The sequence below is a fragment of the Marmota marmota genome, unplaced genomic scaffold (genome assembly GCF_001458135.2).
Source record: "Marmota marmota marmota unplaced genomic scaffold, marMar, whole genome shotgun sequence".
Lineage (NCBI taxonomy): Eukaryota > Metazoa > Chordata > Mammalia > Rodentia > Sciuridae > Marmota > Marmota marmota.
In genome coordinates, this window is record NW_025999998.1 from 4,412,719 (window position 1) to 4,435,722 (window position 23,004).

The 23,004-nt window shown below is 38.5% G+C and overlaps 1 protein-coding gene across 12 annotated transcripts in view; it reads right to left on the reverse strand.

Moving 5' to 3' along the window:
• The window catches only part of Kdm4c (lysine demethylase 4C), a 387,556-nt gene that overhangs the window by 342,950 nt on the left and 21,602 nt on the right, over positions 1 to 23,004 (reverse strand). For 9 of the 12 annotated variants that reach the window (XR_007349008.1, XR_007349009.1, XR_007349010.1 and 6 more), the window contains exon 2: positions 2,827 to 2,987. The exons of 1 other annotated variant lie outside the window; for it this stretch is intronic. Coding sequence is in view for 6 of the 11 variants with exons in the window: in XM_048806786.1 (XP_048662743.1) it covers positions 2,827 to 2,970 (144 nt within the window). In the remaining 5 variants the exon portion in view is untranslated. Of the gene's footprint in view, positions 1 to 1,258; positions 1,710 to 2,728; positions 2,988 to 23,004 lie in introns of those variants that run through there. 2 more of the 12 variants (XM_048806789.1, XM_048806791.1) reach the window with 2 other exon arrangements.

A 23,004-nucleotide genomic window follows, 5' to 3' on the forward strand; every position in this document is an offset into this window, starting at 1 on the left:
CAACAAGATAACGCCTAACAAAACTGAAACAGAGTGAAACAAAATTGGAACAACACAAAATCATTATAATAGCCTCCTGAAATGTCCATCCGTCCTTTCTCCCTATCTGTTCCTCAGATGTGAGCGGTTTTTCTTCCATCTTACACATCTCCAGGGACAGGCAACTTAAAACAAAAGTGAAACAAAATAACAAAAGAGGAATCTTAAAATGGCTACCCATCCTCTTGCCCTGCCCTCAGGGGCGAGCAGTTTCACTTACCCTCAGTCGCTCCCCGTGCGGCCCACCAAATGCTGCAGTCTGGCTGGGCACAATCAGGAGCCACTTGTCAAAAGAAACTAACTTTATTTTTAGAACCACACACGCCAAACAAAACAGCCTCTCAGGAAAAATCCTCAGAGCCTCAACTGCCACCACCGGCTTTCCACAAGCCTCTCTCTCCCACACAAGCTTCTCTCCACCTCCCACAATCCTCCTGCTCTTGAGGCCGATTGGCTGGGTCACGTGGGCGGAGCCAAAAAAGTCCCCCAATGAGCAGCTCCGTGGTCTGAAAGGGCAGGGAAACAGCCCAATGAGCATCACCGCAGAGGAGCCAATCAGCTAGATGTTGCTGGGGCCGCTGTGAGCCAATCATCAGCTGGCAGCTGGAAGTTTGCTGGGGCCCCTTCGGCTGTGGCTCTCAACAGCTTAGCACCTCACCACTGGAAAGGCTGGCTTTGAACTTGCGATTCCCCTGTCTAGGCCTCCTGAGCCTCTGGGACTACAGGCGTGCACCACCACACCCAGCTACCACCATGATCTTTTCAGGATGTTATTTGGCATCTATAAGAATAAGAAAAAATGAGGTTTTTGTTTTTGGTACTAAGGATTAAACCCAGGGGCACTTAACCACAATGTGATCCACATTCTCAGCCCTTTTTTACATTTTATTTAAAGACAAGTTTTCTCTGAGTTGCTGAGGCTGGCTCTGAATGCTCAATCCTCCTGCCTCAGCCTCCTGAGCTGCTGGGATTACCCAAGTACACCAAAGCACCTAGCCAAAGATGAGTATTTTCAAACACAACTAAACCAAAGACCACGTCTGCCTTTCTTCAATGGTCTAGGCCACCATAAGCTCCTCACTAGATAAAGACAACCTACATGTACTCTTGTCTCCCGTGACCCACACTTCTAAATTCATTCTTCTCATGGAAGTTAGTGTGATCATTTCAAAATAATGTCACAAAAACAGCAGAAGAAATAAATAAGCAATCACCATACCTTCCTCTCCCACTTAAAGTGTGGCAATGCTTCTGACTGCTCTTAAAATAAAACTTCTTATGCATTTGTGAAGCTGGACAAGCCCAATACCATCTGGCCTCTTTGTACCATACTTATTATGTCCCTCTTCCCCATGAGTGCCAATTCCACTGACTGCCTTCCTAATCCTTCCATGCATGAAGTCCAGGCCAGCCTCCCGGCCTCTGGACTTAGTATTCTTTCTGTCACTGTATCTTGAGAAGGCTGGTTTCTTTATTTCCTTTGGGTCTTGGCTTAAATGTCCCTATCTCATCACCCTAAAAATCCTACCATCAGATAATAAGCTCCATGAAGGTGGGGTCTTGATCAGTTCTGGCCCCTCATGGCCCCGACAAACACACACACACACACACACACACACACACATACCACCTGCCACAGTGCCACGTACATATTGACACTCTTCACATCTGATAAATACTAAAAAGAAAAAAGAATAGAAAAATCCATAAAGAGACAAAGTAGATTGTGGTTGCCTCATGCTGGGTGGTTAGATGGAAATAGGAAATGACTGTTCAATGGGTACAGTTTCTTTTTGGGATGATGAAAATCTTCTGGGATTCAATAGTGGTGATAGCTATGTAACTATGGAAATACTAGAAACCACTGAAACACAAATTTAAGTGGGTAAATTATCTAGTATATAAATTATATCTCAATAAATCTGCTATATCAAAAAAATAAAATGAGGTTGGGCACAATGGGACACACATGTAACCCCAGCTACTCCAGAGACTGAGGCAGAAGGATCAAAAGTTTAAAGCCAGCCTGGCAACTTAAGTGAGACCCTATCTCAAAATAATATTTTCTTAAAAAGGATTGGGGATGCAGCTCAGTGGTAGAGCACTTGCCCAGAATATGAAAGGCCCTGGGTTCAATCCCAAGTACCATAAAAACTAATTAATTAATTTAATTAAAAACAAAGAAAAAAATGGAAGGAACAAAGCAAGAATGGGAGAGGGGATGGAGAGTATTGATGAAGTTTCAGGTTAATCATTGTTTTGGTCTGACATGGTGGTGCACACCTATAACCCCAGCAGCTTGGGAAGCTGAGGTAGGAGGATAGTGAGTTCAAAGCCAGCCTTGGCAACTTAGCAAGAATCTAAGCAACTCAGCAAAAACCTGTCTCTAAATAAAAAATATTTTAAAAGGCTGGGGATGTGGTTCAGTGGTTAAGTACCCCCTGGGTTAAAATCCGAGTATCCAAAAAAAAAAAAAAATGTATTCTATGAGAAACTGATGAAAACCATGAACATTGTCACACCTCTGAAAACCTGTACGGGATATCTGGTTTCTATAGGCCACCCTGATTTTAAAAGAAAAAAGAAGAAGCTTTAGAACATAGTATAAATAGTTGAAAAAAAAATAAGTTAATTATTTATCTTTCAAGTGCTCCACATGGATTAACAAAAAGGAAGATATTACAAATACCTTCCTTAGGAAGAAACAACAGCCCACATCGTGAAGATTAAGAACACAATTTAAAGGCCAAGTGATCCTTTCTCGTGCCAGGATCTGAGCATAATCACCTTTGCAAGACCTGCTCGGTGGGCTCCTTTAGACTCCATGTATGCAAGATATTTGTTGAACTCCCGGAACTCCTCCATGGAGGGTCTGAAGGTCATTATTTTACAGCTGGGATTCAGAGGACTGTCTGCCTCCACCACCTCCATGATGGCTAGGGCAGTCTCTGCAGAGAGAAGGACACAGTCATTGGCACTGTATTATGTGTGTTAAGGTCAGTGGTATTTTTCTCCCAAATAAAATGTAGGCACCCTCAGCAGGAACTTTGCTCTTTTAGATATTTCCACTCTATTCCACCCTCTTATAGGGACTCATACATTTCTCCCTGGGCCCTGGGAAAAAGAAAAGATAAAAAAAAAAAATAGTTTCTAGTCTCCTCTTGCCAAGTTCCTATTCTTGGCACTGAATCACTGAACTGTACTGCTGGCCTCTCAAAATCCTTCCAAGTAAAAATGAATTTTCTAACCCTGTAGGTTCACATAAGGTGTTGTTCTGAAAGACTCCCTCATACTCATATGTACACATGTATAAAAGTTTCATCTAGGTTGAGTGGAGGATATTCACCATCCCTAGCACAACTTGACTCACATGTCCTTCCAGCTTGTCATAACAAGCTTTTCTATAATAATGTACACATCAATCGTTCAACAAAACCACCAGGCCACATGCTTAAGTACTAGAAAGAGAGAAATGGGTAAACTCTTTACCTTCCAAGTTCACCGTCCAGAAACTGAACAAAAAAAAAATTTTTTAAATATACAAATTTTTTTAAGTATACAAGAAGAAGCAACTAAGTTCACCTGGACTAATCAGAAATCACTTCCTCAGAAAGGAGCAGAGTTAAGACTTATAAGCAGATACAGCAGCTGATCAGATGACAGAATGAGCACTCCAGGTAGCAGAGAATCTAGAAATACTGCAGAATGGAGAGGAGTCTAGTGTGTCTGGAGCTTAGAAGCAAAAATTACAGAAGGGAGGTTTTTCTACAAAAACACCAACCTCATCTTGCTGCAGATAAATGAGATGATCCCTTCAACAATGTTCACTCAGTACGTAACATGTGCCAAGCATGGGGAATGCAAGTACATAAAAAGTACTGGTAATACTGGGATTGTAGCTCAGTGGTAAATAACTTGCCTTGCATGTGTGAGGCACTGGGTTTGAATCTCAGCACCACATAAAAATAAAGATACTGTGTCTATCTACAACTAAAAAAAAAAAAAATTTAAACTAAAAACATAAAAAGCACTGGAGTGACTGTCTCAGTAAGGAATTCCACCCCAATCCACATGTAGGTTCAGTGATAGGATCTGGCATCTGACAGCACAAATCAAATCTTCTTGAAACAAGCTTTCTTTCCCCCGCCCCCGCTTTTTTTTTTTCTTAATATTTAACTTCCTTGATAGATAGATTAAGAGGTGAAGGATGGGGCAGATAAAAGAGGAGGACATGTTATGGGATAATAAGAGATATAAAAAAGTAGTGAAGTGGTAACTATTTACTTAAAGAAAATTTAAGTGCACATGGCTGGGGATGTAGCTTGGTGATAGAACACTTGTATATGGGTTTAATCCCTAGCAGAAAGGAAGGAAGGGAGTTTAAATGAGCCATCCATCTCACAATATTTGTAGTGAGGAGATACAGGAAACATAAAAATTAAACCCTGCCACCCTTTAGGAATTTACAATATAAAGGAGAAAAAATCTGCATGGAGATATATTAATAAATAGCAGAAAATATTTTGGATTCTCCTTCCCTCAGAAAGGAAACACAAAAAGAAAAAAATTGAGGTCCTCCCTACCCAATCTCCCTTTATATAAACATAGGCACACATATGCAAATCCATGACCTGTAGAATGAAACTCTCACAGTAAGCATGTAATTATTTACAAGCAGCTGAATCTGGCCCTTGCGTAACTTTGCCTTGTCCACCGTCAGTGCCTACATCATAGTTGTCCCTCTGGATCCATAAGGGATTGGTTCTAGGACCTCTCCCCTATGATTTTAAAAAAAAAAAAAGAGAGAGAGATTAATTTGCTTCACTAGTAAAGAATATCAGAATAGAAATTCTGGTATACCAGAATCCTAGGATGCTCAAGTCTTTTATATAAAATGGCTTAGTATTTGCATATAACTCACACACAACCTCCTGTATACTTTAAGTCTTCAGATTACTTACAATACCTGATATAACACAAATGCTAAGTTAATAGTTTTTATACTGTACTGTTTAGGGAATAGTACGAAGACATGTTCAATACAAAATTTTTTTCAAATATTTCTGATCTGCACTTGGTTGAATTCACTGAAGCACAGAGCACTCAGATACAAAGAGGCAAATATATTTTACACTCCAACAATACTCACTGACTTGTGCTTCTCTAACAAGTTAAAGCTCTCTGTGCCTCTGCCCATTTTCCCTCTCCTTGGAGTACCCTTTGCCTGCTTCCTCACCTGGCAAACTCCCACCCACCCTTGAAATTCCCAACACTCAGGCACTACCTGGATGAAACACTCATGGTCCAACCTCCCTCCTCTGCATCCTTCATTATGGCACTTGCCTCTCCCAACTGTTGGCAATTCCAACCACCCGCTGAACTATCAGCTTTCAAGGGAAAGGCAGGTTCACCATCTCTTTGAACCCTGGCATATAGCCTGGCACCCAGCCTGGCTCACAAGGTCTGCTGCAATAATTATTTGCCAGCTGAATGATGGAAGAGGCACCTAAATGCTAAAGTATTTATATAAAATGATACCAAATTTAAAGAAAGGAAAGCATTAATCCCAAACACAGAAATGTTATTTAAAAAAAAAAAAGAGATTCATTTGCTTGACTGGTAAAAATTATTAGAATAGAAAAATCTGAGCAGTAAGAAAAAGGAAGAAACCCACAGAAACATTTGGTCCATGAAAAGTAGGGTTCCTTTCCCCCTGGCCAAAGTACATGAGTGGCCTGAGTATTCCTCAAGGCAAAAGAAGCTACTGACAAAGAAATTGGAAATTCATCCAGTCATTTGCCAAATAATTACTGAATGCCTAAATGCTGGGCAGTCAGTCAGTAAGTCCTCATTCTAATGGAGTGAAACAGATAATAAGTAAGTAGTAAATTCTGCGAAGAAACACAAAGGGGAGGGTTACTGTTTCACACAGAGGAGGCCAAATACAGCATTTTAGAGAAAGTGAAATTCAGGAAAGGCCTGAAGAAGGGAATTAGTCATTCAAATATCTGGAAGAAGAGCATTTTCAACAGAGGCAACAGCAAGGAAGGAGACTTTGGGTGCTGTAAGAAATAGCAAGGATGCGGGAGAGCGCTCGCCTAGCACGGGTGGGACCCAGGTTCAATCCTCAGCACCACATAAAAATAAAGGCCTTGTGTTGTGTCCATCTACACCTAAAAAATAAATAAATAAATAAATAAATAAATAGCAAGGATGTGATATATACTGGGAACTCGGTAATCAAGAGTAAAAACAATGAGAGGAAAAAACGGGAGAGGAGTTTGGCAAACTACCTTCAGTGGGATAAGAACCTTGGGCTTCTTCGCCTTTTATCTATCCAGTTCATGGAAATCAAACATGCATTTTTCTTTCAAGGAAATGACTCTGTTTTCTAAGGTAACTTCTAGAGGACCTGGAGCAGAAAAGTTTACTGGCTCACACTTAGTATTATTGTGACTGTTGTATAAAGAAGGACAATGACAGAAGCAGAGAGAGGAGCAAGTAGGTGATTTACACTAAACCAGACAATATAAAAAGGCAGCTTCAACCAGGGGTGGGCAATAAGAAGGGATCAGATTGCAGAATATGATATACTGTGAACAAAATTTCCTAACAGAAGTGAAAAGAACAGGAGTCAAGATTTCTGGCTTATGCAACAAATCAGTGGCTCTGACAAGAAAATGAAGCAGAGACTATTAAGACATTAAAAAATTGGTCTGGGGATGTGGCTCAAGCGGTAGCGCGCTCACCTGGCATGAATGCGGCCCGGGTTCGATCCTCAGCACCACATACAAACAAAGATGTTGTGTCCACCAAAAACTAAACAATAAATATTAAAAAATTCTCTCTCTTTAAAAAAAAAAAGACATTAAAAAATTAAGACATTTAAAAAATTAAATCTCAGCCCTTGACACAGTTTGCTAACTGGACTAGAAAATATACTTTCTTTCTTCCTAGCATAACTACTCAACTATACAAAAATAGTTATGCCTACAAATCAGATAATCAGGTTGATATGGTTTAGATGTGCGGGAGGTTGGGGGTTTTGTGGGGGAAGGGTAGCAGGGACTGAACACCATCCCAGCCCCCCTTTTATGTCTCATTTTAAGACAAATCTCACTTGTTGCTTATGGCCTCAATAAGTTGCTGAGGCTGGCTTTGAACTTGCAATCCTCCTGCCTCAGCCTCTCAAATCAGTGGGATTATAGGCATGCACCAACACACCACATTAGTTTTGGTCTTTGACCTTTGATTCAGCTTAGGTTTTTAAATTTTCCAATCTATAAAGTCAATATATGTTTATCATAAAATTTAAAACACATAAAGTAAAATTTTAACCCCACTACCTAAAAAAAAAGTTTGATATTAAATTTGATGTTTTTGATTATTGGTAGCATTGATGATTTTTGGACACAAAACCATTTTCATTTCTTTTTTGGGTTGACTATTTATGTTCATTACGAGAGAGAGAGGAAAGAGAATTTTTTTTTAGTATTTTATTTTTCAGTTTTTGGTGGACACAACATCTTTACTTTTATGTGGTGCTGAGGATTGAACCCAGCGCCCCGCGCATGCCAGGCGAGCGCCTTACGGCTTGAGCCACATCCCCAGCCCTATGTTCATTACTTTAAAAGGCAGTTTGTAGGGGGCTGGGGTTGTGGCTCAGTGGTAGAGCACTTGCCTGGCATGTGTGAGGCCCTGGGTTTGATCCTCAGCACTGCATATAAATAAATAAAAAATCCATTTACAACTGAAAAAAAAAAAGTAGTTTAAAGGGCTGGGGTTGTAGCTCAGTGGTAGAATTCTTGCCTAGCATGTTTGAGACACTGGGTTTGATCCTCAGCGCCACATAAAAATTAATAAATAAATAAAGGTGTTGTGTCCATCTGCAACTAAAAAAAGAAAAATTTTTAAAAGCAGTTATGGGGCTGGGATTGTGGCTCAGCAATAGAGCACTCGCCTAGCACAGGAGGGACCTGGGTTCGATCCTCAGCACCACATAAAAATAAAGGCATTGTGTTGTGTCCATCTACACCTAAAAAATAAATATTTTTTAAAAGCAGTTATACTTTTTCCTAATCCACATTTATCATTAAACTTAATCATGTTATTACAATTAAATCCCCAACCCCTCTTCTTTGTCCTTTACCTTTATTTCTCTGATCCAAGAGGGAATAATTTTAAAAGGCTCTTGCAGTAATGTTTTGTGGTTGAAAAAAGATTGTTATATTTCACAAGAATCACCACAATTTCAGCTGATGAATGATGATGCAATTTTTTTTTAAATAATGCTACACCTTTTTAGAGACTGAGTCCCCAAAGTGACTGACAACAATAACTCTGATGTAATGTTGTAATTCTGCCTCTACAGACTTAGCCTTCAATGTTTTTGAGACCCGCTAAACTAAATGGCCATATATAAAGCAAGTACACTAAGAATGTTCTACATGGTTGTATTTTTTTATTTGTTTTAGGAGATGACATCTTATTATATTGCCAGGGCTGACTTTAAGCTCTTGGCTTCAAGTCATCCTACTACCTCAGCCACCTAAGTAGCTGGAACTATAAGCAAACACTACTTTGCCCAGTCCCTAAGAATTTAATAAGCTAAAGAGCTTTTCCAACAAGTGAAGAAAAAAGCCCACCACTAATCCACCCCCCATCTTCTTTTCTGAATTTTTTTTTACCTTACTAGAAGGGAAAACATTTACTCTCCTTATTCTAATAATAATACATATTTTACTTAATAATAAAAAAGAAACAAGCTAATCCTTTCCTGCCAAATGTAATGTCATATTCTACATTGCTGTCCTTGTGCATACTTGGTATTTCTAACCAGCACTCTCTTAAACAACTTCTAGCTGGGTACAGTGGCACATCTGTTATCCCAGCAACGCAGGAGGATCGCAAATTCAAAGCCAGCCTCAGCAACTTAGCAAGGCCCTACGCAACTCAGCAAGGTCTAATCTCAAAATAGGCTGGGGATATGGCTCAGTGGTAAAGTACCTCTGGGTTCAATCCCTGGCTTTAAAAAAAAAAAAAAAATTACTCTGAGGAAAGAATAAAAACTGATGTCTCACATCATGTATTAGTTTCTTCCACAAGGCCTGCCATAGATCTGCACTATCTATGAAGAGAACACTTCAGAATCTACTATAAAGTACATCCCCTGGGAAATTCAGCAAATATCAGTTTAGTAGATAAGCATTAGGTTAGGCAATGAAAGAAAAACCAAGGCACAATCCCCAGCTGTGCTACTTTAGAAGAGATGCTATTTTAGCCTCCACCAGGAGGAAGAATACTTCACAAAGACCTGCCAAATTCTGGAGGTCCAAACCCTCCAGTCCTGTCACTACTCCTTTCTTATAGTGAGAGTCTTTAAAAAAAAAAAAAAAAAAAACTGAATAAAGAAAGTTACTCCTTAGTACCACCCTGCTGTCTCCAGTTCCCAATTCTAAGGAAGATGAAGTCTGGTCTTTCATTTCAACACTGCAGCTCACTGGTTTGGTTTCACAGTGAGCAACAAGCTTCTGTTCATTCTGCAGACTGCCTTAGTCAACATGGCTCTGAGGTGATTCATGCACCATCCCCCCCAAGACATGTTGAAACCTAACACCCAAAACCCATGAGTGTGATCTTATCTGAAAATAGGGTTTTTGCAGATGTAATTGGGTTAAGATGAGGTCAATCCGGCCGGGCATGGTGGCGCACGTCTGTGATCTCAGTGGCTCAGGAGGCTGAGGCAGGAGAATCGAGAGTTCAAAGCAATCATCAGCAACTTAGTGAGGCCTTGAGCAACTTAGCAAGACCCTGTCTCAAAATAAAATATAAAAAATGGACTGGCGGGCTGAGCACAATGCCTGTAATCCCAGAGGCTCAGGAGGTTGAGGCGGAAGGATCACAAGTTCAAAGCCAGCCTCAGCAAAGTCAAGGTCCTGTCCCTAAACAAAACACAAATGGGCTGGGGATGTGGATCAGTGGTCAAGTACCCCTGAATTCAATCCCCAGTAAACCACCCCCCCCAAAAAAATAAAAAGATCAAGTCAATCAGGGCAGGCACTAGTTCAATATAACTGATGTTCTTTGGGTAGGAGGGACAAACCACTGAGCAGCATCCCAGGTACTTTTTATTTTTTGATTTTGAGAAAGTTCTCACTAAATTGCTGAGTCTGGCCTCAAAACTTTCAATCCTCCTGCCTCAGCCTCCCAAAAGTCACTAGGATTACAGGCATGGGTACCTACCTAACTGAAATCCTTTTAAGAAGAGAAAGAGACTGAGGAAAGATCCCCTTGTGAAGATGGAAGTAAAGACTGAGGCAGAGACTGGAATCACTTAGCTGTAAGCCACAGAAGACCAAGGATTGCTGGCAAACACAAGAAACCAACAGAAAGGCAGGGAACTGATCTTTCCCTCAACTCTTTTTCAAAAAGAGTATGGCTCTGCTGAAATCTTGATTTTGACTTCAAGTCTCTAGAACTAAGAGAGAACATATTTCTCTTGTTTTACACCATTCAAGTTTGTGATGATTTGTTACAGCAGCCCTAGCAAACTAACAAAGGCATCTAGAGCAAGACAGAAAGGAAAGAAAACCACATTCTCCAATCTTGCTCCTAATACTCTGACCTTCCATCTCCAACTTTCTCAAATGGTTGGCCACTCAAATGGCTGGGAGGAAAAGGGAAGTAGCAGGCCACCTCAAAAGCTCTACATAACACATTAGCACACCTATCTAGGCACTGAACCACGAAGCACTCTAAAAACTGCCTTATTCTACCATCCCAGGCAGGACCCCACAGACATGGTCCCTATGCTAGAAAGCACACACCAAAAAAAGCTCTTCACCTAAACAAGGCCTCAATCCTTTCCCCAGATCCAGTTAATTTTTCACTAATCTTTTTGGTCCCATTGAGATCACACCTATATCCTGTTCCACTGGCCTGCAGAGAGTAGGCTAGGAATGGGAAAGTGGACTTGGGGAAGTGGTCCTGGAACAGAAGAGTCAAGACAACAAATGACTCTATGCAAAACTTTCTGTTTAAAAGGAAAAAAAAAAAAAAAGCCAAGCAGTACATACCAGCAAACCCAGCTACTCAGGAGAATCACAGGTCAAGGCCACCTTGGGCAACATAAAGAGACTCTTTCTCAAAAAAACAGTTAGCTGGGCACTTTGGTACACACTTATAATCCCAGCAACCCAGGAGGCTGAGACAGGAGTATCACAAGTTCAAGGCCAACCTCAGCAACTTAGCGAGGTCTAAGCAACTAAGGGAAACCTGCCTCAAAATAAAAAATAAAAAAGGGCTAGGGATGTAGCTCACTGGTTAAGTATCCATGGGTTCAATCCCCAGTACAAAAAAAAAAAAAAACCTAGAAAGTTCCTTTGGCTTCAGATGAGAGATTCTAGGCTGGGTCCCAAAAGAAGGTTCCTAAGAAGAAATGTAAATTATCCTAATCTGTCTGTACTGGCCAGCTCACAATCCTGATCAAACCACTCTTATACTCTCCATGGATGAAAACAAGAATTTGCCTTATTGGGCAAATTGGAAAGGTTTCCCCTTCTCTTGTTCACCAAAGATCTGGCATGATTAGTATTCAGGCTGTCATTTCTTTATAGTAACAAAAACAGTCCAGTCCAAGTATGGAAAGCAGAGTGCTGGAGCCAGCAAAATACTACTTATACTTGGCTCCACCTGCTATGACAACTACCTTTCTGAGTCAGGCTATATTCTGGCTAGACTTCATTATTCTTACATGAAATTCTCACAAGGTAACTGATTCTAGGTGTAAACTTGCAACTTCCTCCAAAAGTTATTCACTTCAGTCTTGCAATAATTTTTCAAACACATTGAGTCAAATTTTAATTACAACTGTCATTTCCCCTCTCTAACACTATGTCTATTGTCCATCAATAAGGAAATAGGTAAATCAATGTCATACTTCCCACAACACAGTACAGCCAACCTAAAAACAATGAGAAAGGTCTGAGCTCAGATATGGATTGATTTTTCAAATTATTTTATTAATTAAAATAAGTAAAGGACAAGATAAGATTTATAATATTTTTTCTGTATAGAAAAAAAGGTTATTTATACGGAAAAGTAGAAGCATAATAGGATACAAAACGGTCAATGTAATGGGGCGTGGTGGCACACACCTGTAATCCCAGCAGTTCAGGAGGCTGAGTCAGGAGGATCAAGAGTTCAAATCCCATCTCAGCAATGGTGAGGCACTAAGTAATTCTGTGATACCCTGTCTCTAATAAAATACAAAAATTGGTAGGGATGTGGCTCAGTGGTTCAGTGCCCCTGAGTTCAATCCCTAGTACCCAAAAATGAAACTGTCAATGTAGCTCAATGTACACTTTTAACTATGGAATCAACAATTTATAATGTAAAAATTCAACTAAATAAAAACAAGTACTAAAAATTCAAAAACAAATTAACTTTATAGTGGCACAAGCAAATAAGGAAGACAAAATGACATCTTATACAAAATTACCACCTTGACAGGAGTTGAACTAAATCATTTCATAAATTTCTTTCAAATTATGATTGCTTTACTAAAGGCAGTGAGTAAAAAAGATAAGAATAGACCTTGGGGCCACATCAACTGGTTTTTTTTTTTTCAGTAATATATATTTTTTAATATTTTTAGTATATTTAATACCTTTATTTTGTTTATTCAGTTTTTTTATGTGGTGCTGGGTATCGAACCCAGTGCCTCACACATGCTAGGCAAGTGCTCTACCACTAAACCATAACAACAGACAACATTTTTTTTTCCCATAGCTTTATTGAGGTAAAATTGAAGTACAATAAAATGCACGTATTTGAAGTATGTAATTTGATCAGTTTTGACATGTATGTAACCAATACAATCAATATAAAAAGCATTTCCATTACTTTTTTAATTTGAAATCATGCAGACTGTGCTTCCTGCATGATTTATTACATAAGAAATCAATCACCTTTAGCTCACTTGGTAGAATGCTTGCCTCAATTGCACAAGGCCCTGGGTTCAATCATCAGCACCAAAAAAAAAAAGAAAAGAAAAAAATGTTCATCATCGCTAACAATTAGAGAAATGCAAATCAAAACTACTCTAAGATTTCATCTCACTCCAGTCAGAAAGGCAGCTATTATGAATACAAACAACAAAAAGTGTTGGTGAGGATGTGGGGAAAAAGGCACACTCATACATTGCTGGTGGGACTGCAAATTGGTGCAGCCAATATGGAAAGCAGTATGGACATTCCTTGGAAAACTGGGAATGGAACCACCATTTGACCCAGCTATCCCTCTCCTCGGTCTATATCCAAAGGACTTAAAACAGCATACTACAGGGACACAGCCACATCAATGTTTACAGCAGTACACAATTCACAATAGCTGTGGAACCAACCTAGATGCCCTTCAGTAAATAAATGATAAATAAAATGTGATATATATACACAATGGAATATTACTCAGCAATAAAAGAGAATAAAATCATGGCATTTGCAGGTAAATGGATGGAGTCAGAGAAGATAATGCTAAGTGAAGTTAGACAATCTAAAAAAAAAAAAAAAAAAGCCTAATGTTTTCTCTGATATAAGGAGGCTGATTCATAGTGGGATAGGGAGGGGGAGCATGGGAGGAATAGATGAACTCTAGATAGGGCAGAGGAGTAGGAGGGGAAGGGAGGGGGAATGGGGTTACAAATAATGGTGGAATGTGATGGATATCATTATCCAAAGTACATGTATGAAGACATAAATTGGTGTGGACATACTTTGTGTACAACCAGAGATATGAAAAAGTTGTGCTCTATATGTATAATATGAATTGTAATGCATTTCGCTGTTATATATTAAAAATTAATAATAAAAAATAAAGCTAGAAATGTAAAAAAAAAAGGGGGGGGAAAGTATATAAAACCCCACCCCCCACATGTCAACTATTTTAAAATTAAATGGCATACTTATAATATCTCAGTGGTCAAAAAAGAAAGCACAAGAAAAGTAAATAAAAAGTGATTTGAACTGAGTGATAATAAAAGCTTAAAATATCAGGATATCTGGGATGAAACAGCACTCAGATGAACATGTATAACTTAAAGTACTTGTATCGGAAAAAAGCTAGAATAACAATCAAATTATTTTCAAATTACGTAGTAGAAAGGAATAAATAAGAGTAGGAGTCGAAATATATAAAATATAGAAGAAATAATACTGCTAAAACTTGATAAAAATCAAGCAAGTCTAATCAAGAAAAAAGCAATAATATGAAAATATCAATGGAAGGAAAACTATGAAAATAAACCTACAGATGCTAAAAATATATTAAGGTAATATTACAATTGTATGCCAACATATGTGACAGCTTACATAATATGGTCTATATTAAGAGAAGATGAAAAACACCTTCTATGATAAACAAAAGTTAAAAGAATTTATAACTAGAAAGCCTGCGCTGTAGAACATTTCTCAACAAAATATTCCACAAAGATAAAATGAAGGGGAAACCAGCAAAGGGAGGAGCTATACTAAAGAAATAGTCAATCAAAGGAGAAACTAATTCAAGTTAAAAACTAGAAATAGAGGGGCTGGGGATGAGGCTCAGTGGTAGAGCACTTGCCTCACAGTTCGATCCTCACACCACATAAAAATAAACAAATTGGATACGGTGGCACCTGCCTGTAATCCCAGTGGCTCAGAAAGCTGAGGCAGGAGGATCTCAAGTTCAAACTAGCCTCAGGAAAGGCAAGATGCTAAGCAACCTAGTGAGATCCTGTCTCTAAATAAAGTACAAAATAGGTCTGGGGATGTGGCTCAGTGGTTGTGCACCCCTGAGTTCAATCCCTGTACCAAAAAAAAAAAAAAAGAGAGACTCTAGCAGATTGGATTAAAAAACAAGAACCAACAATATGCTATCTCCAAAAGGGTCACCTCATAGGCAAAGACAGCCACAGACTGAAGGTGAAAGGATGAGAAAAAACATCACTCAAATAGATCATGTAAACAAACAGTTTCTCATATCAGTGAAAACTGGTTTGGATCCCTACGTGGGTCTTCACTTATTAGGAGTGTGACCTCCATAAAGTTAACATCAATAAAATAGGGTAACACTACCTACCCAAACACATTATGATAGAAAGTCAATATGCTGCTAAAGCCAAGAATTTAGCAAATTGCCAGGCTACAGTAACATCTGCATGCTGGCTTTAAAAAAAAAAAAAAAGGCCTAGTGGCACATACCTATAATCCCAAGGGCTCAAGGGCTCAACAAGCTAAAGCAGGAGAATAGCAAATTCAAGGACAGAGAAGGAGTCAAGAAACTGCATACCCCAAAAAGAAAGACTGAGAGAAGGTAGTGGTGGTAGGAGAAACCAAGCCTGAATCATCATAGGCTTACTACAATTTATATGGTAGATCCTTGAGAAGCTCATCTTCAAGAAACTGCAGGGCCGAGAGAGCCAAAATTTACCCTGCAACAGGCATTCCAAATATGATTCAAGCTACTCAAACCTGAAAAGACCTGAATTCAGAACTGGACCAAAGTGGTAAGAAAGGTGAACACCCACATAAGGCATTCTGACAGAAACAGATTTGACAGTTTGGCTCTGAAGTAACAGTTCTAACACTTTGGGTCACAACTAAATAATGTATTCATGAAACAAACAGATACAGAAGCAACTTCCTGTTCCCCAGATCTCAACCAAGGTGCGATGAGCCTGGACCCTGATTCTTCACCTTTCTATTTGTAACAGACAGCACCCTTGACATCAATAGTTTTCTGGGAGGTATCCCGTGGGATCCTGCTTCTGCAGCCCTCAACCAACTTCTAACACCTTTCTGCACAAGTTAACCAGAGCAGAGTCTTTATCTGAGCTTAAATCATAACTAATTATCAAATAGAAATTGAAAATAATGGCAAGAGGGAAAGAAACCTAGTATACCATATCAGATGTGAATCAAATGATGGTATTAGTGTCATACTTCCTCAAATCAGTTCCTTGGTATAATCTTTTTCGGTTTTTTGCAGTACTGAGGAATGAACGCAGAGGTGCTCTATACCAAGCCATGTACCATTTGGGGAAGGAGGGGAGATTTACAGTCTTGCTAAATTGAGAAGCTGGCCTCCAATTTTTAATCCCCCTGCCATAGCCTCCTGAGTCACTGGAATTATAGGCACAAGCCACCACACCCAGCTTCCTGGTATAATCATAATGAAATTAACTTGAATGATTCAAAATTCATTTTGTAGTACTGAGTACAATTATTAAATGAGCCATTTAATAAAACTAGCCAACCATTTATTTACAGCTACTTATTTCTACTGAACTACTACTATAGAACCTCTCAATCACCCTCTGCTTAACCAAATAAGAGACCCTATGCATTCTTTCTGAAAAAGACCAATGATGCCCACACATAAGAATAGGGGTTATGATACAGCATTTGCCTAGTATGTGTTAGGCACTGGGTTCGATCCTCTGTACCACATAAAAATGAATAAAAAAGGTATTATGTCCATTTACAACCCAAAAGAAAAAAAAAATAGGGACTATTCTAAGTATCAGCTGAGTTGCATGCTTAGCAAGTCAACAGTACTTATTTCCAACCCAGTTTATGCTAATTGAGTCATCAAAAGATATAATTTAAGTATTATATAAATACATTAATCATTTATACAATATTATTTCTGCAAAACTGAAGTTAAATCCTTTGGAAAGTCTCAGTAAAGATGATTAAAAATAATAATAATAAAGAAAGAGAGAGACAGCCCGGCATGGTGCTACATGGCTGTAACCCCAGAGACTCAGGAGGCTGAGACAGGAAGATCACAGTTTGAGGCAAGCCTCAGAAATTTATCTTGATAAATAAAAAATAAAAAGAACAGGGATGTAGATCAGTGGTAAAGCACCCCTGAATTATCAGTATAAAAGCATACATACATATGTACATAAAATAAAGAGGAATGGGTTGTAGCTCACTGGTAGAGCACCCCTGGATTCAATCCCCAGAACAAAGAAAAAAGAAAAAGATATCATGAGGTGTGAGAATTACAACAGTAAAAGTTTAGGTAATAGAGGGATTTGTAAAAATACAGATTTTGTCATGTGTTATAGCTCAAGTGTCTTAATTCTCACTTAAAAAAAAAAATAGGGACTTGTGATGTGGCTCAAGCGGTAGCACGCTCACCTGGCATGCGTGTGGACCGGGTTCGATCCTCAGCACCACATACAAACAAAGATGTTGTGTCCGCCGAAAACTAAAGAATAAATATTAAAATTCTCTCTGTCTCTCTCCCCCTCTCTCTTTAAAAAAAAAAATAGAAACTGCAAGTTTATCCAAGAGGGACAATGTAGGGCTCCAACCTGTGAAACGCTACTCAATGAAAATGCTTTTGCAGGACTGGGGTTGTGGCTCAGCAGTAGAACGCTCGCCTAGCACATGCAAGAACCTGGGTTTGATCCTCAGCACCACATAAAAATAAATAAAATAAAGGTATTATGTCCAACTACAATGAAAAAATAAATATTTTTTAAAAATATTTGTGACCTCTTTAAAAAAAAAAAAGAAAGAAACGCTTTGCTATACAACAGGCAAACCAATGCACACTTACAAGTTCCAAGTAGAACTTGTACATCTACAACCAAAATTAAAAGTACAATAACTTCTCAAAAAACTACTCTGCTTATAGGTATTAAAAATAAAGAAAGGGGCTGGGGTTGTGGCTCAGTGGTAGAATGCTTGCCTATCATGTGTGAGGCACTGGGTTTGATTCTCAGCACCACTTATAAATAAATGAAATAAAGGTCCATAAACAACTAAAAATTATTTTAAAAGAAGAAAGGTCAAAAACTGTGACCAAACATAGTCAAGCCTCCCATCTCTGTTTTAGAAGAAAGTCAAATCAATAACAATTTAACTTGTGTTAAAGAAAAACTAAGTGAATAGCTAATATCACAAAGCTGCATTAGGGTTTATTCTTATATTTGTTGTTATTATAAAAAGTACTTTAACTTTTTCTTTAGAAATAACTTCAAACTTGAAGGAAAAAAATTCAGGACTAATAAGAAAGAAAAAAACTGTATACACAATACCCAGATTCAGCTATAAACATTTTACCCTATCTTTCACTCTCCCTCCCCATACATAGTTATCTTTTTGAACCATCTTCAGAGGTAGTAAATACCATGGCCTTTACCCCTAAAAATTGTAGTGCACGTTTCTTAACAATAGACATATTCTCTTACATGGCCATAGGATAATTTTCAACTCCTGAAAATTTAACATAGATACTATATTTACATCTGATTCCTGATTTGGTCAAGTGACCCAATAATATATATTACAGCATTTTACCTCTCCCGTGTAAGATTCAGTCTAGGAGTAGGTATTGCATACAACGGTCACATCTCTTTAGTATTCTTTAATTTTCATGGTCTTTATCTTTAATGATGTTATCATTTTTTAAGAACAGTCACTTTGTGTTAAGTAGAAGTTTCCTATTTAAGTATTTTCCCTCTCATTCCTGGTATATAAAAATGTACTTTCAGGGCTGGGGTTGTGGTTCAGTGGTGGAGTGCTTGCTTGCCTAGCATGTGTGAGGCACTGGGTTCGATTCTCAGCACCACATGTAAATAAATGAATAAAATAAAAGTCCATCAACATCTTTTTTTTTTTTAAGGTGTAGATGGACACAACACAATGCCTTTATTTTTATGTGGTACTGAGGATCGAACCCGGGTCCCGCCCATGCTAGGCGAGCGCTCTACCACTAAGCCACAATCCCAGCCCGCATCAACATCTTAAAAAATTTTTTTTGTTTTAATGTACTTTCAGCTGGGCATGGTAGCACACACCTATAACCCCAGAGACTGAGGAGGCCGAAGCAGGAGTATGGCAAAGTTTAAGGTCGGCCTGAGCAACTTAACAAGGCCCTGTCTCAAAATTAAAAAGCCTTAAGATGTAGCTCAGTGGTAAAGCACACCTGGGTTCATTGCCAGAACCAAAAAAAAAAAAAAAAACCAACAAAACAAAACCTTCCAGTTCTGGGAACTGAACACAAAGCCTTGTATATGCTTATTACACACACTACCACTGAGCTGCTCAGTGGTAGAGTGTGTAATATTTAATATTTAACTGATTTCATATAAATCAGCAAGCTATCTTATTAATAATTCCCTTTTCTGGGCTGGGGTTGGGGCTCAGTGGCAGAGCACTTGCCTAGCATGTGTGAGGCACTGAGTTCGATTCTCAGCACCACATATAAATAAATAAAAGTCCATCGACAACTAAAAAATATTAAAAATAAAAATACAAAAAATAATTCCTTTTTCTAATAATCTGTCTATAGATCATTTTTTTAACTCAATAATCATATAAAAATTATCTAAGAATATTGATTTTTCTGTTGTTGTTTCCTTCATAAGACTTATTTCTTTTGTCTTTCTTATCTTGCTTACGTGGCAAGGACATTCTAGAACCAAAGAAAAGTAGTGAAGAAATAGTGACAGTGGACTGTCTTATTATAAAGAAAGTGCTTTCAATCTTCACTCTTCAGAGTAACACAGGTGTGTATGTACCCCCCAACAGGTTAGGAAAGTTCTGCTCTATATCTTTGTCGGGGAAGTTTTTGGTTGTTTGGTTTGTTGTGTTGTCTTTTGTTTTGTAGTGCTGGGAATCAAACTCAGGGCCTTCCACATGCACTCTACCACTGAGCCACTGTCTCAGTCCTTTTTTTATCTTGGAAACAAGGTCTTATGAACTGGAGAGGCTGGCTTCAAACTTCTGATCATCCTGCCTCAGCCTGAGTAGATGGGATTACAGGCAATGTGACACCACACTCTGCTTGGTTTGTTTCTAAATCACAAATGAGCTTAACCTATATCCATCATGATGGGTTTTCCCCTTTATTTGTTGTGATTAAATATATTTATTTATTTATTTATTCATTCATTTATTTGTTTGTTTATTTCTAATGTTTGACCAACCTGCATTATTAAAATCACCCAACTGGTACATGTGATGTGCTATCAAAATTACACACAGTAGAACTCTCTGCATTAATGTTACATTTAAGATTTCATATGCTACCTTCATAAGTGAGGCTAGTTTGTCATTTTCCTTGTTCACACTGTCCTTCTCTGGTAGTGGTAATAAATGAGGTTTACTAGACAGAAAAAAATGAGTTGGGGAGTATTCTTGAAAGGGGAAAACACTGAGTTTGTGAGGACGAAAATTAAGTACTATTTGAATATTTTGTAGAACTAGTCTGCAAATCTATCTAAGCTTGGGATGTTCTTTGTGGCTTAAAAAAAAAAAAGTAATTATGTAATTAAAGAATCAATTCCCTTAAATGGTATATGTATTTCCACTTTTTCATTTTGGCGGGAGGAGGGAAGTATAAATGGGATTGAGCCCAGGGAGAGGCACTTTACCTCTGAGCCACATCCCCAATTCTTTTTTATTGCTTTTGATTTTGAGACAAGATCTCCCAAGTTACTGAAGTTGGCCTCAAACTTGGGATCCTCTTGCCTCAGGCATGGGAAACCACACCACTCAACTTCTTCTACTTTTTGAATCTAAAATTATAAATTTTTAGAATTTATAATTTTATGGAACTGTCTATTCAAATATATCATCATGCCAGGCATGGTGGCACAAGCCTATAATCCCAGCGGCTCGGGAGGCTGAGGCAGAAGGATTACAAATTCAAAGCCAGCTTCAGCAATTTAGTGGGCCCTTATGCAACTCCGTGAGAACCTGTTTCTAAATAAAATACAAAAAGGGCTGGGAATGTGGCTCAGTGGTTGAACACCCCTAGGTTCAATCCCTGCTACAAAAACAAAACAAAACATAAAATATATTATCATAAATTCTTATGGTCTCATATCTAGTTCAGTAGCCTTTTCATTTCTAATGTTGTTTTGTCTAGATACACATTTTTCTAAGTGAAGATCTACAGCTCACCACACTCTCAAAAATACATCATTCATAGCCAAGTTTGAGGCCAGCCTCAGCAACTCAGTGTAACCCTATTTCAAAATTTTAAAAATTCAAAAAATTTAAAAGCAGGGTAGAAGGTATCTGGGGCTAGCTCAGTGGTAAAGCACCCCTGAGTTAAATCACCAGTACCATTTAAAAAAAAAAAAAAAAAACATGCATAACCCACTAAACTAGGTCACTGCCACAGATCTGGGCTGATATATGACTCCAACAACATCTCAAGGTGTAACTTTACCTAAAGCACTTCATTCTTCTTAAATTTTACTAATCCTTAAAAAGGGAATTAAATAAATTTAATGTCAGACCAGCACAATGGTAGATGCCTATAATCCCAGCTACTCAGGAGGCTGAGGCAGGAAGATCACAATTTTGAAGGCTGCCCAGGCAACTAAACAAGACTGTCTCAAAATAAAACTAAAAAGAGACTGGGAGTGTAGCTCAGTGGCTGAATGCTAGCCTAGCATTCACACAGCCCTGAGTTCAAGCATTCTTATTTTTTGTACCAGGGATTGAATCCAGGGCACCTAACCACTGAACAATATCCCCAGCCGTTTTTAATTTTTTATTTTTGAGATAGGCTCTCACCAAATTGCTGAGGCCAGCTTTGAATTCCTGTCTCAACCTCCTCAGCCACTGAGATCATAGGTGTGCGCCACTGCATCCAAGTGGTTCTACAAGTCAACAGAAAATTATAATAAAAAAGCTCTGGTTTTTCATAGTTTCAGCTTTGATCCTCAAAGAATACCCTTTCTACTTTGCTGATATTTTTCGATAGAAAATTAGTTTAAAAAGTTTTATTCTGGAAAAATTAAAAGTTGGAAAACTTATGTCAGTCCAACTTAGGTTTTCAAGTTTAAGAAACATGAACTAAATGATTTCTAGATCCTTCATGGCCCCAACATTAAAAGAAAGAAAGAGAAAAGATCAATACAATTAACTGATTGTTTACATTCACAAAAATCAAGGTTAAGCCTTTATTTTATCAATACTCATCCGTTTTCTCTGCTTTTAAAAAAAACTACAAGACCCCCAACCTCCATCTATATAGATCAAGCTTCCAAATGTAACATTATTTTTCTTTTTGGTATCAGGAATTGAACCCAGGGGTGACTAACCACTGAGCAACATCCCCAGCCCTTTATTATTTTTCATTTTGAGACAGGGCTTCTCTAAACTGCTTAGGGCCTCACTAAATTGCTGAAGCTAGCTTTGAACTTGCAGTCAACCTGCCTTAGCCTACCAAGCCAAAAGAATTACGGACCTGTACTACCATGCCTGGGGCAGATACAACATTCTTAATAAACCATTCTTTGTGTATAAAATGGCTTCCATTGCAAAGCACTTCTAACTTCAAATTCTGCAGTTTGCCATTCAAAATGACTGGTCACAACATTTTCTTTCAGTGCATATAGGAGGCAATAGAGGAAAGAAAAAACAACCTTCTTATCTTAGATGGGTAAAGATAAAGGAGCAATCTCAAAAATGTAATACACAGGCACTGACTACTGAAAAGAACTTACACCCACTATAGACAAGATGAAGCAAGGTAGACCAGAAGCCATCATAAGAATCCACTCATCAATCCCTATCAATTCATTCATCTAAGGCATAAAGAATCTTGGCATTACTGAGACCTAAGGAAGTTAATATTTAAGCACTTAATATGAACTTCAAGAGGTTAACAAGTCAGGCACATGACACATCTAATCCTAGTAATTCTGGAGGCCGAGGCAGGAGAATTTAAGTTTGAAGTCAACCTTAGCAACTTAGCAAGACTCTTGTCTCAAAACAAAATAAATAAATAGGGACCCTGCTCAGTGGTAAAGACTGGCATTCATACAGCCCTGAGTTCAAACGTTCTTATTTTTGTATCAGGGATTGAATCCAGGGCACCTAATCACTGAGCTAACCACCTGGGTTCAATTCCCGAGTACGGGGGGGGGGGGGGGTAGCAGCACAAAAGGGCGGG